The 18,164-nt window shown below is 40.7% G+C and overlaps 3 protein-coding genes across 5 annotated transcripts; all 3 read left to right on the top strand.

Moving 5' to 3' along the window:
- Positions 1–3,286: 3,286 nt before the first annotated feature.
- On the top strand, positions 3,287–7,203 carry LOC115584908 (cytosolic sulfotransferase 3-like). 2 transcript variants are annotated; one of them, XM_030422814.1, is made up of 8 exons: positions 3,287–3,433; positions 4,180–4,318; positions 4,557–4,685; positions 4,920–5,020; positions 5,943–6,069; positions 6,155–6,252; positions 6,337–6,511; positions 6,611–7,203. In XM_030422814.1, the coding sequence occupies exons 1-8, from the start codon at positions 3,416–3,418 to the stop codon at positions 6,721–6,723; spliced, it is 900 nt and encodes a 299-aa protein (XP_030278674.1). In that variant the 5' UTR covers positions 3,287–3,415; the 3' UTR covers positions 6,724–7,203. The 2 variants fall into 2 exon arrangements, with proteins under 2 accessions (XP_030278674.1, XP_030278675.1); XM_030422815.1 differs by having other exon boundaries at positions 3,319–3,433; positions 4,183–4,318.
- A 3,366-nt stretch (positions 7,204–10,569) lies between these two features.
- LOC115584904 (cytosolic sulfotransferase 1-like) lies at positions 10,570–13,871 on the top strand. The gene is made up of 8 exons (XM_030422806.1): positions 10,570–10,729; positions 10,927–11,062; positions 11,171–11,299; positions 11,504–11,604; positions 12,819–12,945; positions 13,034–13,131; positions 13,238–13,412; positions 13,508–13,871. The coding sequence occupies exons 1-8, from the start codon at positions 10,673–10,675 to the stop codon at positions 13,618–13,620; spliced, it is 936 nt and encodes a 311-aa protein (XP_030278666.1). The 5' UTR covers positions 10,570–10,672; the 3' UTR covers positions 13,621–13,871.
- Positions 13,872–14,255: 384 nt separating this feature from the next.
- Positions 14,256–17,458, top strand: LOC115584907 (cytosolic sulfotransferase 1-like). 2 transcript variants are annotated; one of them, XM_030422813.1, is made up of 8 exons: positions 14,256–14,925; positions 15,211–15,346; positions 15,607–15,735; positions 15,952–16,064; positions 16,341–16,467; positions 16,562–16,659; positions 16,753–16,927; positions 17,021–17,458. In XM_030422813.1, the coding sequence occupies exons 1-8, from the start codon at positions 14,905–14,907 to the stop codon at positions 17,131–17,133; spliced, it is 912 nt and encodes a 303-aa protein (XP_030278673.1). In that variant the 5' UTR covers positions 14,256–14,904; the 3' UTR covers positions 17,134–17,458. The 2 variants fall into 2 exon arrangements, with proteins under 2 accessions (XP_030278673.1, XP_030278672.1); XM_030422812.1 differs by having other exon boundaries at positions 16,341–16,470.
- Positions 17,459–18,164: the final 706 nt, after the last annotated feature.

The following is an 18,164-nucleotide window of genomic DNA, read 5'->3' as shown; positions in this document are numbered from 1 at the left end:
CCCCTTCTTGTACACAGCCTCGGTATTCGATTTACAGTCCAGTCTGTTGTCGATCACCACTCCGAGGTATTTGTAGTCCTCCACCTCTTCCACCACCTCCCCTCTGATCCATAGTGGCTGTGAAGGCATGTTCTTCTTCTTGAAGTCGATCACCATCTCTCTGGTCTTGTCAACATTCAGCCTCAGGTGATTCTGTTCGGACCAATCTACAAAGCCGTCTACCAGTGTCCTGTACTCACCCTCCTCTCCCTCTCTTATACACCCAACAACAGCTGAGTCGTCAGAAAATTTCTGCAGGTGACATGACTCAGAGTTGTGCTGAAAGTCAGTGGTGTATAAGGTGAAGAGGAAGGGCGAAAGCACAGTTCCCTGTGGAGCTCCTGTATCACTGACCACCACATCAGACAGAACACTGCCCACACGGACAAACTGTGGCCTGCCTGTCAGGTAGTCAGTAATCCAGGAGATCATTGTGTCATCAACTCCCATCACCTGCAGCTACTCACCCAGTAGCAGAGGTTGGATGGTGTTAAAAGCACTGGAGAAATCAAAGAATGTGATCCTCACAGTGCCTCCTCCACCATCCAGATACATATGGGCTCGTTGCAGCAGGTAGATGACAGCGTCATCGACTCCTAAATGGGGCTGATAGGCAAACCCGCAAAGGGTCCAGAAACGTCCTCACCTGTGGCCTCAGCTGGGCTAAGACCAGTCTCTCCAGGACCTTCATCACATGAGATGTGAGGGCGACTGGTCTGTAGTCTGCCGGGTCAGATGGTCTCGACTTCTTGGGGACTGGAACCAGGCAGGACTTTTTCCAAAGCATCGGGACCTTCTCCTGACTCAGACTCAGGTTGTACAGATGTCCCAGTACAGGAGACAGCTGGCTGGCAGAGGTCTTCAGGATCCTGGGTGTGGTGCCATCAGGGCCTGCAGCTTTTCGCTGATGTAGTCTTTCCAGCTGCCTCTTTACCTGGCCTGTAGTCACTGTTGGGCGGGGGTTGATGCAGATGTCATCAGTGGAGGTGGAGGAGGGGGAGGGGGAGAAAGAGGGGGGGCAGATGGGGAGATGCTGCACAGGAGAGTGCTGGGGGGAGGGTCGAGCCATTTGGGACAGTGTGGGTGTGACGGGGGCTGGGTGTCGGGGGGGTGGCAGGAGGTGAGCTAAACCTGTTAAAAAACTGGTTGAACTGGTTAGCTCTATTCAGGCTCCCTGATGTCTGCCTGTCTTTCCCCTTCATCCCCGTGATGTTCTTCATTCCCGTCCACACATCTCTCCCACTGTTCTGCTGGAGTTGGCCTCCAGCTTCCTCCTGTAGCTGTCCTTACATGTCCTCAGCATCTCTCTGAGTTCATGCTGCACTCTCCTCTGTTCCTCTCTGTCTCCAGACCTGAAAGCCCTCTTCTTCTTGTTCAGAAGTGCCTTCAGTTCACTGGTGATCCAGGGCTTGTTGTTGGTGAAGCAGTGCACTGTCCGGGCTGGCATGTTGGTGTCATGATAGATAGATAGATAGATAGATAGATAGATAGATAGATAGATGGATAGATGGATAGATAGATAGATAGATAGATAGATAGATAGATAGATAGATAGATAGATAAGTTCATTAATCTCCAAGGGGAAATTTGGTTATCATAGCAGCGGCTAAATTCAAATATAAGTACAGTCAAAATGCAAGATCAAATATAGAAAACAATAAGGATTGATAAAGTACTAAACAATATACAAAGAAACTATAAAGTTCTATATCAAGTCATTTTGATGCAGAAACAACCTTTCAGCCACAAAGGTAGGAGCTGCAATCACTTTTTGGCAGGTGAAATACAGCCTTTTATGAGTTGCATTGGCCCTATTAAGGTATTGCAACAAGTAAAAAGGGCTGGATTGGTTATAATCTGTCATATATAACCACCAAGAGTGAAATCAAGTCATTGTGAAGCAGAAACAACCTTTCAGCCACAAAGGTTGTGTGTGTGTGTGTGTGTGTGTGTGTGTTTCTGTTTCTACCGGATCAAAAATGACCCAAAGACAATGAGAAGAAATATGAATATGTCCTTTTTCTAATATTTAGGTCACTTTAGGAAAAGTCATAAAATTCAAGTTAAAAGAACAACACTTAAGGCATTTCCCCACTGTTCTCTTTCTCTTGTTAACTTCCCTCAGCTGCTCCTCCACCTTTTCTCTAGAAGCCGGTTATCTCTCTCGTCCCACTCCACACGTGCCTGGTCTTGTTATTCTCCAGTTAATGTTCCAGTTTTCTCTTATTGTTGTCCGTGCTCTCCCTGATGAATATGCTTGAGCTCTGCTCAGTCCCCCGACCTAAAGGCCCTCCTTTTCTCATTGAGTAGGGCCATTTAGGTCGCTGGTAACCCAGAATTTGTTGTTGGGGTAGCAGCGGACCTCTTTGGTGGGGATGGAGTTGGGAAAGTATTTGTATAAGAAAAAAATTATAAATCAAATTATGGTAAAAAAGTAAATCATACATATGTTTAATAACTGCTTATTATTATTTCAGCATTTTCCAATTATTTGAGTCAGCGTTTTAAAAAAAAGTTTAAATAAGTTGGTTTAAACATGCAGTCATCTGTCTCTGATGCAGCAGTACATGTACTTTAGCCTTCCAGGCCAGAAAAAAAAATGACTACAGAGGATAATGACAAGTTATATAGCTTAGTATTTGCACTTTGCTTGGGCTAGGGTAAGACAATTGTGAAGGACATTATAAAAAGTGCATGAGTTCGCTATAAGTACTCAGTTCAGTACATTTATAAAACAAACGGAGCGAGTTAAGTGGTGGCGACAGGCTGTGAGTGGACCATGGCAGTCAATTTACACCAAACATGACATGCAGCGACATGAATATTGGGCTTATATTGTCACCAACTGCTTTTTGTTTTTTAATTTTATTTTATTGAGAACATATCACAAGAGAGAGGGTGAAGACTGCATTTTTCTTATTAAGGAGACAAGTTGTGCTTTTGTGTTTTGTTTTTTCCTTTCTGCCACTGCTTCACATAAACCTACTGTCTGCCAGGACTTGTGTGGCCTAGATAACAGTGGGGCTGTAAAAGTTATTCTAAATCACTGTAATCACTCACCTGAAGGGCACATAAAGACAGAGATTTACAACAACTCAAACCCCAAGATGTCTCCAGGCTTCCACACCTGTGCATGTAACTGTCAAACTGTCAAGACGCAGAGTTGACTGGGGGAGGGCAACAAAGGGTGAAAGCTACTGATATGTGGGAGGACAGGGAGGAGCTAGACTTTCATACCGTATTCAGTACCCTGACTCGAATAACAGGGAGAATTGTTATGTAATGAGTGGAATGAGGAAGGAAAGCAGTTCGCCTGTCTAGGAAAGATCACGGCACAAGAGTCAGAGTTACAGCGGAGGAACCAGCAGCGGTCAGAATGTCTGATCTAGGGATGGTATGTCTCTAAAAAGAGCTCTCTTTAAATCTGCACTGTGATGAGCGAGTGAGAATGGACTGAGGGACTTAATGTGCAAGCCAAAGTGATGACTTTGTTGTTTCACTTCTTCTTTGAAGATAACTGCAAGAATCTGACTTCACTGTCTGCAGCTGACAGTGAATAATGGTTGCACTCTTTGGTTTGATTACTCTCACACTTGAACACACTTCTTTTAAATCACTTCTTAAAAACCTACTTTTACAGAGCTGCTTAAGTGTGAATACACCCTTTTTAAGTGATTTTGGTCTTTCTATCCTTTATCTGTTTTTAACTCGTCTTATGTGATGTCCTCTTACCATCCTTTATATTGCCTTTATTAGTTTATTGTCAACTTATTTATCATGTTTTCTTGTGTTTACTGTTTGTTATCCAATGTCATTTGATGCTCTGTTCTTATTGTCCTCTACTGATTTTGTTTCCTCTATTTATCTTTTTATCTGCATTGCTTTTTTGGGGAGGAATTTGCCTGTTTTGTCGCTTTTACTCCTTTTACCTGTGTTACTCATGGTGGCATTCTGTCTTTTGCATTTTACTTTGCCTCGTTTCAACTTCACCTTAGACTAGGCTTCCATGTTCGGCTGGAGTCGTGAATGTTTACTCTTTAATTCTTCCTGAGCTTCTTGTCTTTTGCAACCAGTCAGTATTATTATCATGGTATTACTCTCACACAATGATCGTGTGTTTTGTGTGTTTGTGTCAAAAAGAAGATGGATTTACCCCGACCGGAAATGTTTGATTTCCATGGAGTCACAATGGTCCACTATTTCACAGACAGCTGGGACAAGGTTCAGAACTTTCAGGCCAGGCCAGATGATATACTTATTGCAACATACCCAAAAGCAGGTCAGTGTGCATGAAAAAGTCTTTGTGAATGCTTTATAGCTCAATAAAAGATAAAAGTATCGAGGTGAGAGGTGGTGAAATCAGGAACATGCATGAAGGGATTTAGTTCCCATACCGGCCTCTTGGTGCTGATCCCTCGTTGCCGCTGTTCTTCAACACACACAGCACAACCTCGGGTGATGTAATTGTTATTGTTGCTGTGGTATTTCCTCTCTCTCTCTTTCTCTGTTTCTTTTAGGTACCACATGGGGCTCCTTAATTCTTGACCTGCTATATTTTGGTAAAACGTCTCCAGAGCGTCAGACATCCATCCCAATCTATGACAGAGTGCCTTTCCTGGAGATCTACATCCCCTCAGTGAAATCAGGTTGAGCAGATGACCAAACTCACACACTGTATTTCACGAAGCAGACAAACACCTCATACTTGAACATTCGATGTTTATGTGTGGCAATCTTCTGCCTTTTTCTCAAACTTTAAACAGATCTTATCTACCAGGATGTCTGTTCCTAACAGGACAGCAGACAAAGCTACTAAAGCCTGTCAGAGCATGAGTGCTCTTCCAGCATCTTTATCTCTTCCTCTTTAACTCTTCATGTAGGCATTGACCAGGCGGAGAGTCTCCCCACCACTCCTCGGATCATTAAAACTCATTTTCCAGTTCAGTTCGTGCCAAAGTCCTTCTGGGAGCAAAACTGCAAGGTCAGCCGTTTGTGTGTCATTCGCTTGATATCAGTGCATGATCACAAGATGCTAAAATAGAGCACGAATCTGGCGTTATTTTTTTTCAAAACCTGTGCACATTAAAACCTGGTAGGTGCACGTGGAAGGAAAACACAGAACAGTGTCCGAGAGTGGAAAACCATCCTCCTTAGGGAGTGTTAATCAATTCTGCATTAACATGTCTTCACCCCACTAGAACTTTCTTCTATATTTTGTTGAGGCGTGTGCTTACATTATCCCCCCCTAAAATTTAAAGTAAATAAAAACATCACCTCATCTGTGAACATTTATGCAAGAGTCGCTTCAGATGGATTCTCATCAGCAGTCATGGTTGTTTAATGGTGTATACATCAAAAGAGACGCACGTTTTTTTTTTTTTGCATTCCTCGTGCAGTGTTTATCGGCCCCAAACAGCAGATTTACTTTACTGTACACTAGCCATAAGCTAACATTAGCAGGCCCCAAGTGGCAGAAGTTACATGTTGTTTGTTAAAAGGCAACAAAGTACTCGGTTAGGTTTGGGCAATAAAAACTAGTTGGTAAGGTTTAGGACTTGATCATGATTTCAAATAAAGGGCATGATTACTGACCTCCTGGGTGAAAGTCCTGTGTCTGTTTGACCCATCCATCAACCTCCTCTGACTTTTTCGCTCCTGATACAACATCATTTTATTTTATACTTTGTATTTAGTGGTGTTAGTTGTCAGCAGATAAAGGAGAGGGAGCATTTCTGGTCAGCATGCATCCTCCTTACAAACTCGCAGCTCTCGCTTGCTAGTGAAGTTGACTTGAGACTTTGGAGTTGTTCTGTTACTACAGCAGACACTTACAGTAGGTGTGTGTGAAAGTAGATCATGACAGGTTGGTGCTCAGGTAATTCAGGTATTTTCTTCTTCTGTAGATGGTCTACGTGGCCCGCAACGCCAAAGACAACATGGTCTCGTATTTTCACTTTGATCGCATGAATATGGTCCAGCCAGATCCTGGAGACTGGAACAGCTACTTCCACAGGTTCATGGAGGGAAAATGTATGTATGAAATACAGAACTATTATTGTAACTGAGATGTACAAATTTATACTGACAGATTTCATGTATGATTCTGCTGCTTTAGTGGTGTTTGGATCCTGGTACGACCATGTGAACAACTGGTGGAAGAAGAAACAGACCTACTCAAACATCCATTACATGTTCTACGAAGACATGATCGAGGTAGTTCAGTTGTTTTTGTGGGTATTTTTCTATTGAGTCAACACGATATGATACAATGATGATGTCCAACCATTTTGTTTCCAGGACACTGGACGGGAAATAGACAAACTCTGCTCCTTCCTTGGTTTGTCTCCTTCGGCCGAGGAGAAGAATCAAATCACAGGCGGAGTGCAGTTTGACAACATGAAGAAGAACAAAATGGCCAATTATTCTACAATCCCCGTTATGGATTTCAAGATTTCTCCTTTCATGAGAAAAGGTAAACTGATAAATAACTGAAATATGTGTGAGAAGGGGAAAAAAAAAAAATATGATCGCTACTTTTAGCTAAAATGACTGATTCTCTGTGGTTCTGCAGGGAAGGTTGGTGACTGGAAGAACCATTTCACTGTGGCCCAGAATGAAGAGTTTGATGAAGACTACAAGAAAAAGATGAAGGACCTCACACTTCAGTTCCGCACTGAAATCTGAACAAGCTGTGTATAAGTGGAGATTGGTCCACGACTGACTGCAACTTTGGCATTTCTGTAAGAAAATCAAGTTGAAGTTGCCTCTGGTGTGACAACAGAAGTGTTGGGTGTGTCTCATTGTGATTTTTATCTGAATTAAAACTGTGAACTATATATCACGAAGCAAAGTGCAAATCAAACCACGATGTCCATGTGGAAGGAGAATATTTGCACCAGAACAAAAGGAGGTATGTAAAGAAAACTTCAGAAAATTATATAACTTAACTGTTCATTTTACAAAGCAGAAATACTTTTATACATTGATTCTATCATTATTACAAAAGATAATGTGTAATCTAAGAGCAGCTATGTGACTACATCATTTATACTGATTGACTCATAGGAGACCGAGGGATTAGCGTGATCGGTAAAAGTAATCCAAAGGCTTTTATTCATATCCATATTGTATATTTTCAATAAAACAAAAAATATTTTTTTCATCTTGTTCATGTTGTCCTCGTCTGTGTGTGAGTCATTACTGAAAAACAGGTAAAAACTAGGGCTGTCAGGCGATTAAAAAAATTAATCTAATTAATTACAGAATTTGTAATTAATTAATCTAATTAATGACATTTTAATCTCATATCTGCTGAAGGTACCCAAATAAAGAATTCAAATTCTAGGACATTACAAAATTGTATTGCATGACTAATCAATTGAATACACTAAGAAAAGAAGATTTGAAATCCACATTTTTATTGGTGAAGTGCGTTTCATAAATGAAATTTACAAGAAAATGGTCAAGCACATCCCAGCAAACCAATTAGGCCAGGTGCATTATTAAAAAATGCAATACAAATACACTTAAATAAATAAAATTCAGAAATAAAATAAGACTGAGTCTCAAATAGGCACTTAAGCAGACTCTCAATCCCGACGTGTTTAGCGTTTAAATGATAAGTCAAGCTGGAGCAGCTTCGGTGATAGTAGAATTCTTTTTTACAAAAGCTAGAAATCACCGCGTTCTTGTTGATAGTCCCGTCTTCGTTCTTTTTATAAATAAACTTGCCGTTCAAAGGCCCTAGCAACGATGTGCTCGCCTCGCTCCCCTGAGTCACGTCCATGTCTATTGTCACCCTGCTTTGATTTGCGACGCAGGTGGGAAGTGACGAACACGTCCGGACAAGTTCCTCGGTGTTAGAGTCCTAAAGAGGACTCTACTCGGTGCTAGTGCTACCGTGACGTGCCACTGCCAAGTAGCCTACGGGTCATTCAATGGGCCAAATTTAAAATGCTCACGCATTGAATTGCTACTCAGAATCTCAGAATTAATTGCGTTAATTTTAATAACGTGTTAATTTGCAGTGTAATTAATTAATCTAATTAACGCATTAAACTGACAGCCTTAGTAAAAACCAAAGATTATGTCATTTTGCACTTGATACCTTCCTTCTGCTTGCACTGATAATGGCAGCTATTTTAGATTTTATCTTAGTTTTAGTCTCGAGGCAATCTAGTTTCAGTCACATTTTAGTCATTTTTATCCTTCATATTTTTAGCATAGGAACATTTTAAATGTTTCAGTCAAGTTTTAGTCAATAGTGTTTTCTGTTTTTAAAGTCATTCTGTTAGGATAAGAAGCTTCTGCTTACTCAGCAGCTCCGTTTATTTTTTGTAGAGTTCTCTTTCAAACATCACGGACAGTTTGATCAGGTTGTTGTGTAGGGTGTACCTACAACTACTACCATTATGATAAACTAGCACTGAAACAATTATTTGATTATTATTCTTACCTGGCCTTAGAGCTAAGAAACCATACATAAATATCTTGGAAACAAATTGCTTTTTGCAACAGTTTGCAGTAACTGCAGTGCCATGTTCAGTGTTACGTTTTGTGGTAAACAGGTGATGACCCAAGTGACAGCTAACTGAGCTGTTCTTCTTAGCTTAACCTAAGCTAATTGGAGTCATTGATTTCCAAATCTTGGCCATGTTTGTGGTGTTGGCAACTTTTGGAAAATGTTGAATTCAAATACTGGACACATAATACAACTTACTGTACTGTTAATTGGACAAAAAAACTGTAATGAAGGGACAGATGTTGGTGTTTGGGATTTATGAGCGACCCTGTAAGCATCAGCCAGCAGACAGCTGCTGGAGCCTGTAATCTCTGGCAGATCCCAGAGCTTCTGGAGGAATAAACACTTGAAGTCAATGAGAGCACAGAGGTCATTTTTTATGCTCGAACTCATGCAAATAACAAACACAGATAGCTTGTTAGCCTAGCTTGCTTGGTAGCCTCCAGCTAGGTGGGCTTAACTAACTAAAGCCTAATTAACACGCTCCACCTCTTTGCGCATTACTGATTATAATTTTTGATATTGATATTTCTATTTGCTATTCCTGATAGGTGCTGGCCACTACCATCCACTTTGTGCTTTGTTCTGCTTTGTACATACAGTATGTCACTATTGCCACTCTCTATAAAAAACAGTCAATATTATGCAGTCAATAATCTTTCTGTAGAACATTAAGAACATTAAACATGATGCTCTCTCTCACTTGTTTGATCCTCATGCAACTTCAAAGTCTCATACCAACATCCTGCCTGGTCAAGTGGGGCATGAAGGAACCTTCCACCTGGAGTACTGCAGACTCTCCTCTTCAATAAACAACACTTCTGGTGGCCGTTAAGGGAGCGATAGTCGGGCATTATGTGGCCGTCTGTCCTGTGTGCACCTGAAAATAAGGCTTCCTGACAGCCCTGGGACAACATCTGCCAAGAAAATGGCAGACGGCATGCCCTGCCAAACTAGGTTACTTTTTTTTGTATGTATTGATGTAATTCATTCTTGCCTGTTCTGTTTTAAATTCTTTAGAATTTCTCACCTCCTCTCTCTGTTAGATACATCCCTTCCTGGCCGTGTGTTTGCCGTTGATGCAATTGTCTACAAGCTCAAATTTGCTTTACCTGTCCCTCATTGTACTGCCCACCCTCGTCTATTTAGTCTGTGTGTTCTCTTCTAACCAGTGCCAGGCAGTTCTTTATTTCCCTAGTGACCAGCTTTCCTTTGTCTCTGATCCCTGCTTAGTTTTCCAGGATCTCGCCGTTTGTCATCTCGTCGACGGATTTTGCTTGTCTGATCTTCTGACCTCTTACCAGTTATTTCAACAGTTGTAACAAGGAGAACACAGAAATCTTCAAAGTCTGCTGATCCAAAGACGGTATGTCTCTCAATTAATCTCTTTAAAGGTTTAGTGCGCTTTGCTTTACTGCATTCCTTATTAATTATGTAATGCTCGGTTACTGAAAATGCAATAAGGTATTTTAAAGTTACTTTGCTCCTTTTAAAATGTCTGTTGCATTGCAGCTGATGGTGAACAATGCTCAGCATGGCAAAAATCCAACTTAGTTTTTTAAATTCTGGCACGTCAAACATTAAATCCTTTTCCTCAAATTAATGTTAGGTCACTTAAGGGTTACAACATAGTCACTGCTGTATATTGACTTTGGGCAAACACTTGCATGGGGATTGTTGTTAATTAAAACAAACAGGGGAAGGTGAAGTTCTCTAGGTAACCACAGAAATACTGATCTTTAATTTTCCAGAAGAGAGCTATAGAAAAAAAAACAGACACAAATCTGAGTTTTATGGTGAAAAAAATGGCATATATTCACATTCACACTATTTAGACAATTTCTAAGTGGCTGACATTGCTTTAAGTGCACACAGTATGTTCAAGTCCAAAGCTCTTGAAATCACCATTCTCTCTTTGAAACGGTTAAAAGTAACAGACCAGGGTATGGATGTAGTAAAACCTGTTTTAAAGATTATATGGGCTTCCAATCAGGAAGGGGCTGGACTTTCACATCACAGCTTGGACTGTGCGACCAAAAAAGGAAGACATTGCGCAATGAGAGGAGGGAGTTATGAGGATAGATTGCTTATCTTCCTGGAGAGAAGTTGTAGATGCAGTCTACAGAGAAGAAACCAGCAGTGGTCAGAATGTCTGATGATCCAAAGAAGGTATTTTCTGTTAATTATTCCGTCTTTAATGCAACAGTCTGCTGAGCTTTTAAGCATGGTTCACTACTGTAAATATGTGATGTTGAGTAACTGTGCACACGCTGAGGTATTTTGCAGCACTTGCAAAAGTTTCTCTCCTTTCTTTAAGATGACTGTCTTCAATGTCTGCAAACTGACTTTTTTCTTTTTTTTTATAGATGGAGTTCACTCGATCAGTGCTCTTTGATTTCCACGGAGTCCAAATGACCAAATATTTCACTGAAAACTGGGAGAAGATTCAAAACTTTCAGGCCAGGCCAGATGATATACTTATCGCAACATACCCAAAGGCAGGTCAGTGCATCTGAGGAGCTGGTGTAAATGATTTATCGGATAAAAGATATGCAAGGAGGTGAGGGGTTGAATTATATGACCGTCCTCGCTCTGTGTTTTTTGTTTTAGGAACCACGTGGGTGTCTGTGATCCTTGACCTGCTGTATTTTGGTAAAACAGCTCCAGAGCGTCACACATCCATCCCGATCTATGAAAGAGTGCCTTTCTTGGAGATCACCTTCCCGTCTATGGATTCAGGTTGAACAGATGGTCAAACATGCATTTTATTTCTGAAAAATGTTATCTTATTTAACCTTCAGTATACTATACAGGGATGTTTTACCTTTTACTCAAACTTCAGCAAACTTCAGTGCCATTGTCTCTGAGACGTCCATTTGTTTTTTTCTCCCAAAGCACTTTACAAGATCAGGGTTTTGACTCTATCTTTACCTGTTCATTTAGGAGTTGACCTGGCGGAGAACCTTGCCACCACTCCACGACTGATTAAAACTCATCTTCCAATCCAGTTTGTGCCAAAGTCGTTTTGGGAACAAAACTGCAAGGTTAGTTGTTTGTGTTTATACATCGAAGCTGATTTCTTGGGAAAGGGTCGAGGGCCATGCATTAATGGTAGGACAAAGTCTGAAGTCCAAATGCATGAGCAGATTTCTGGTGTCTTTTCTCAGGTTATACACAGGGACTGTGACCTTTGTAAATCCACGGGGCTCCTTCATTCTGTCGTTACTCATTTCACATGTGGGTGTAGTATTTCTCTGAGGTTGATCTGGGTGATCTGGACATTCAAGTTTTCTTGCCACTCCTCAGGAACCACACACTCATTGATAAAATTATCAAACCAGGCAGTGGTTCTTCTCGATTGCCTCACCCAAAACCGGAGCTCGGTGTAGGGCTAACACTGGACACAATGGCCTGAACCAGCCGACGGAAATAACATCTTGCCTCCTGCACATTCAGGCAGCAATAGAAATATAAACACAGAATTTAATTGTGCAGCAGATGCTAATATAGGCAACAAGGTCAGCAACGCCTGTTAACCACGTTAAAGTGACAACTTGTATTTAAAGTGAAACTTTCGCCAAAATGCAACCTAGGCTTTTTTTGTGAATGCATATCAGTCCAACCTTTGTGTAAAAGCATAATTACGACTAAAGAGGCGCTTTTATGATTTACTCATTTTCAATGGGAGCGCTTGGGGCAAATTAGCAATAGCATCAAAATCGCTTTTTTAAAAACACTAAAAAGGCTCGACACAACATGAAACTTTGCTCGTAGTATCACCAGGGTCTCTACACATGAACACGAGCATTGAGAACATTGTTTGTGTACACAGAGTTTACTAAAAAGAGAGTTTTTGAACAATTTTACGGCTTTGAATTTTAGTGTTTGATGCTATCGCTAATTTGCCCCAAGCACTCCCATTGAAAATTAGTTGACCCGAAAACGAAAATATGGTAAATCTTAAAAGCTCCTCTTATGTCGTAACTATGTTTTTACACGAAGGTTTGACTCATATACATTCACAAATAAAGCCTTGGTTGCATTTTGGCGAGAGTTTCACTTTAAGGCTGATATTCTGTGTCTCTTGTCTAGAATCACGTGATAGGGGAGTGACAAATAAGGAACAATGTGGACAAAAGGCAAAAACAAAGAAAAAGCTGTTTAAGAAATACCCATGTATGCACCTTAGGTGTTTGAAAGTATGTGTTATCTCAATTGTTATAATTATATATTACGCAATCTTCTTCTTGTTCTGTAGATAGTCTACGTGGCCCGCAATGCCAAAGACAACATGGTCTCATATTTTCACATGGATCGCATGACTTTGACCCAGCCAGACCCTGGAGACTGGAACACCTACCTCCACAGATTCATGGAGGGAAAGGGTATGTACGAATTACAATAATGACAGAGTTGTTTATATTGGAACAGGCTTTTCCTGATGTGCTTTCATGTATTGTTCTGTTGCTTTAGTACTGTTTGGATCCTGGTATGACCATGTGAACAACTGGTGGAAGAAGAAACAGACCTACTCAAAACTCCATTACATGTTCTACGAAGACATGATCGAGGTATTTCAGTTGTTTTTGTGGGTATTTTCCAATTCGGCCTACCTTTTTAAGGTTCTCCTCCAGCTGATTGTAAAACCATAATGATATCTGATCATTGTGCTTGCAGGACACTGGACGGGAAATAGACAAACTCTGCTTCTTTCTTGGTTTGTCTCCTTCAGCTGAGGAGAAGAATCAAATCATGTATGGAGTGCAGTTTGACAACATGAAAAAGAACGACATGACCAACTATTCAACATTCCATGTTATGGATTTCAAGATTTCTACTTTCATGAGAAAAGGTAATCTGATAAATCACTAAGTGTGCGTGATAAGAAACAAAATCAGATCTCTACTTTTAGCTGAAATGCCTGACTGATTGTCTGTGGTTCTGCAGGGGAGGTCGGCGACTGGAAGAACCATTTCACTGTGGCCCAGAATGAAGAGTTTGAGGAAGATTACAAGAAAAGGATGACGGACCACACACTTCAATTCCGCACTGAGGTCTGACCAAGACTGAACAGTAGCTTTGTGTATGTGGAGACTGGTCCATGACTGACTGGACATACTTGCCTCTGATGTGATCGGTGTGGAGGGTTTTCCTCTTGTGATCATCATCTGAATTGAGCCTATGAAATGCATGTTGTGAAACACAGTGCATCTCAAATTACTATTGTCAGGTCGAAAGACAGTAATTATGTCTAAACAGGAGAATGTATGGGTACAAAAATGAACGAATAAAGCAAAAATACTCAAATAAAGCAAAATTGTTGGCTTTGAGTTTCTGTCACGTCCCCAATAGATCCCAAATATTTGTGAGTCTTCCATGCTAATTAAAGATAATGTGTAATTAAAGAGCAGCTGTGACACCATTTTCATTGAAACTCTCAAATAAAACCACTAGATAAGTGTGATCAGTAAAATGAATCCAAATTATGATTTTAATCATAGCCATATTGTATATTTGCTATATAAATGATAGAAATGTACATCTTCATATTACTGTCTCCTGTGTGTGACTCACTTAATGATATAATTATCAAAAATAGGTGAAAAGCAGAAGTAGACGTGGGAAGAAACGTTCATATGTATTTGAAGAAGTAGTTGCTAGTTAGTACTATAGCATACCTGAGCTGCAAATGTAGGCTATAGGTGTGAACTGGATTGTTGATCTTTGAACTAATTAACACCCTATTGTTAGACTGAAGCTCCTGCTGCTGATGCTCTGACAGAAGGAGATTATAGTGTGGGGAACAGGGAGCTGCAGGCCCCGCAGGACTGGTGCCAATATTTTGGTTACTTTGTCTCCCAGTTTTGGCAAAGCATTCTGTTTTCTTTCCGCCACAGTTGGGACTCTAGACCCAGTTAGTATGATCAGACTGAATGGAACAACCTGTACTGTGTGATCCCCTACCCTGCACCTTAGGTTATGTTAATACGTGCAGTCATTCATTGTTCTCGACTTTATTCAGAAACGTTCAGCTCTTCTGACCTTGTGTGTTTGCCACCCCTGTAATGTTCTTCCACGCCTAAATTTGTTTTCATCAGTCCCTCATTAAACTGCCCTTGTGTGTTTGCCACCCCTGTAATGTTCTTCCACGCCTAAATTTGTTTTCATCGGTCCCTCATTAAACTGCCCCAGCCCCTAGTCCGCTTAGTCTGTGCGTTACCTTATCTTGGTGCCTGTTCGTCTTTAAACCCTGTGTCAAGTGCTCCGAATGTATCGACAGGTTGGCCTGTGTTTTTGATCTCTCTTTGTGGATTCTAAGTGTTCTTACAAGTGAATTCAACAGGATGTCTGTTGGTCCAAAGAAGGTATGTCTCTGAATTACTCTCTCATTAAAGCCACAGTGTGCTTTACTTTTATGCGTTGTTTACTACTTGTAAAAAATGAAAATGCCGAGCAGTTGAGTCCGAGGGGTATTTTGAAATGCTACAAATTTGTTGAATCTCTCCTCCATTGGAATGACTGTCCTCACTCTGTCCTCAATGTCTGCAGAATAACGACAGAATGATGTTGTTCGTATTCTGTTGCACACAAACCAAACTGCTTGAATTTGATTATTGTCCGATCTCATATGTTTCGCATGTTTTTCATAGATGGAGTTTAGTCGAGGGGAACTATTTGATTTCCATGGAGTCGCAATGGTGGAACAGTTCACCAAAAACTGGGAGAAGGTTCAGGACTTTCAGGCCAGGCCAGATGATATACTTATTGCCACATACCCAAAAGCAGGTCAGTGCACATGAAAAAGTCTTTGTAGATGCTTTATAGCTCATAGAAGCTGTGAGTATCAAGGTGAGAGGCGGTGAAATCAGGAACACGTATGGAATTTTGCATAAAGGACCATGCAGAAAGGGTTTTCATTCACATACCGGCCTCCTGGTGCTGATCCCTCATTGCCGCTGTCCTTCCACACACAGCGCAAGGTATGTATGATGTAATTGTTGTTGTCGCTGTGGTATTTCCTCGCTCTCTTTCTCTGTTTCCTTTAGGAACCACATGGGTCTCTTTGATTCTTGACCTGCTGCATTTTGGTCAAACAGCTCCCGAGCGTCAGACATCCATCCCAATCCATCTGAGAGTGCCTTTCTTGGAGTCCACCCTCCTGTCCAAGGATGGAGGTTGAACAAACAATAAAACACACGCACCATATTTCACAAACATGCATCAGAGAAAATCAAATAGTACTTAACTGTCTTAATAGTCTGAGGTTCATATCATTTTTTATCAGTATCATGTTTTTAACAAAACGCTGTATATACAACACTGTTGCAGTCAATAAGAAATAATACTTGAGCACTTTACAGGAACAGGGGTTTGACTAATTCCATGTTTAGGTCTTAATGTAGGAACTGATGTAGCAGAGAACCTCACCACCTCTCCACGACTCATTAAAACTCATTGTCCAGTCCAGTTTGTGCCAAAGTCATTCTGGGAGCAAAACTGCAAGGTCAGTGGTTTGTGACTGATAAGACCAAATAAGGTAGGAGTATTGGTGAACGCGTAATTGTTTTCAAAAGTCTTCCAAAACGTTAAAGAGAGTTCCTGAATATCTTCACCCTGGAAGCAGTTTTCAAAGGGTCTGTTTTCAGTGACTTGAAATGCATTTGCATTCGGACGACGTTTTAATAAATACCCATAGATGTGTGGACTTGGCACTAGCTGTTTCAAAGTATATGATATATGTATGTAATGTTATAATTTAATTGTTTTACTTCTTATGAAGATAGTCTACATGGCCCGCAATGCCAAAGACAGCATGGTGTCTTTTTTTCACTTTGAGCGCATGACGATGACCCAGCCAGACCCTGGAGACTGGAACAGCTACTTCCACAGATTCATGGAGGGAAAGATCGGTATGAACAATAATAAGTGAGATGTTTCCACTGGAATAGAGATGCACAGATTTCTGTCGATGTGTATTCATGTATTATTGTGTTGCTTTAGTGGTGTTTGGATCCTGGTATGACCATGTGAACAACTGGTGGAAGAAGACACAGACTTACTCAGAACTCCATTACATGTTCTACGAAGACATGATCGAGGTATGATAGTTGTTTTTGTGGGTTCTTTCTATAGAGTCAATTCTCTCCTAGCTGGTATAATACAATGATGATAACAAACCATTGTACTTGCAGGACACTGGACGGGAAATAGACAAACTCTGCTCCTTTCTTGGTTTGACTCCTTCGGCCAAAGAGAAGAAACAAATCATGTATGGAGTGCAGTTTGACAACATGAAAAAGAACGACATGACCAACTATTCAACGGTCATTACCATGGATTTAAACATTTCTCCTTTCATGAGGAAAGGTAACCAAATAAATAACTGAATGCATATGACAAGAAAGAAAAAATCAGATCTCCACTTTTAGCTAAAATGTCTGATTCTCTGTGGTTCTGCAGGGAAGGTCGGCGACTGGAAGAACCATTTCACTGTGGCCCAGAATGAGGAGTTTGTTGAAGACTACAAGAAAAAGATGAAGGACCACACACTTCAATTCCGCACTGAAATCTGAGCAGGTCTGAACAGGCGGTGTATATGTTATGTCCGTAACAAGAAAGGAATGTGTAGAAAAATTAGCCAATGATTTATAAACCAAAAATCCTCAAATAAACAAAATATGGGTTGGACTTTAATCATGTCAACCATATTAGCCTTATATCCTTTATTCTGACTCTTCACAAGAATTAAATGTGTAATTAAAGAGCAGCTGTGTGAGCACAACAATTGAACCGATCCTCTCAAATGAGACCACGAAATTAATGCAATCTGTAAAATGAATCGAAAGGTTTTCTATTCATGTCAGAATTGTATATATGCAATAAAACTTCTCATTCATATTGTTTGTTTTGTTGTGTTCTCTGTGAGACATGAGAAAATTGTCAGATTAATAATCGATGTTGACTCTTGCCATTATCAACTGTCAGATGTCCTTTGTGCTGTTTGGGTCATTTTTAGGCAAAGTGAACATGAACACAGACAACACATGGGTACATTTGATAGGGATTTTGTATTGCAACAGAAGCAACCGTAAATGCATAGTACAAAACAAAGTTTGGCCATTTCAATTCAGTTCTGTTTCCCTCTAGGATTTGTTTTGTATTGTAGCTAGCACAAAGCTAGCAGGAGCAGCACCAGCTAACCACACCAAGTGCTACGCTAGCGGGAGTTCTTTAATGTCGCTTCATGATTAATAAAAGTGTAGCTCACCGATAAGTGCAGAGAAAGTAGAGAACAATTAATTGTTTTTGAGATCGCTGGACATTCCATTTTCTCTGCTACGCACCAACCAGAGTGAGTGGAGAGAAGATGAGGAAGCGACCTCGCCTGACCCGAATACATTTAGTCTTGCAGCCAGTCTGGGATTGGCTAGGTTGCTAAAAACTGATCGTACTAACAAGTCCTGCCTCTGTAGACGTAAGCCACAACAGCCACAACTGTGACATTTAAAGATATCTTGCATTCCTGCTGATGCTTATTGTTACGGCACTGAGGCACTAGTAAATTATCTGGGGACTGGGCCAGGTCTAGGTATAGTTAAAAATT

This window comes from Sparus aurata, chromosome 7 (assembly GCF_900880675.1).
Source record: "Sparus aurata chromosome 7, fSpaAur1.1, whole genome shotgun sequence".
Classification (NCBI taxonomy): domain Eukaryota; kingdom Metazoa; phylum Chordata; class Actinopteri; order Spariformes; family Sparidae; genus Sparus; species Sparus aurata.
This window is presented reverse-complemented; position numbering and strand designations above follow the sequence as displayed.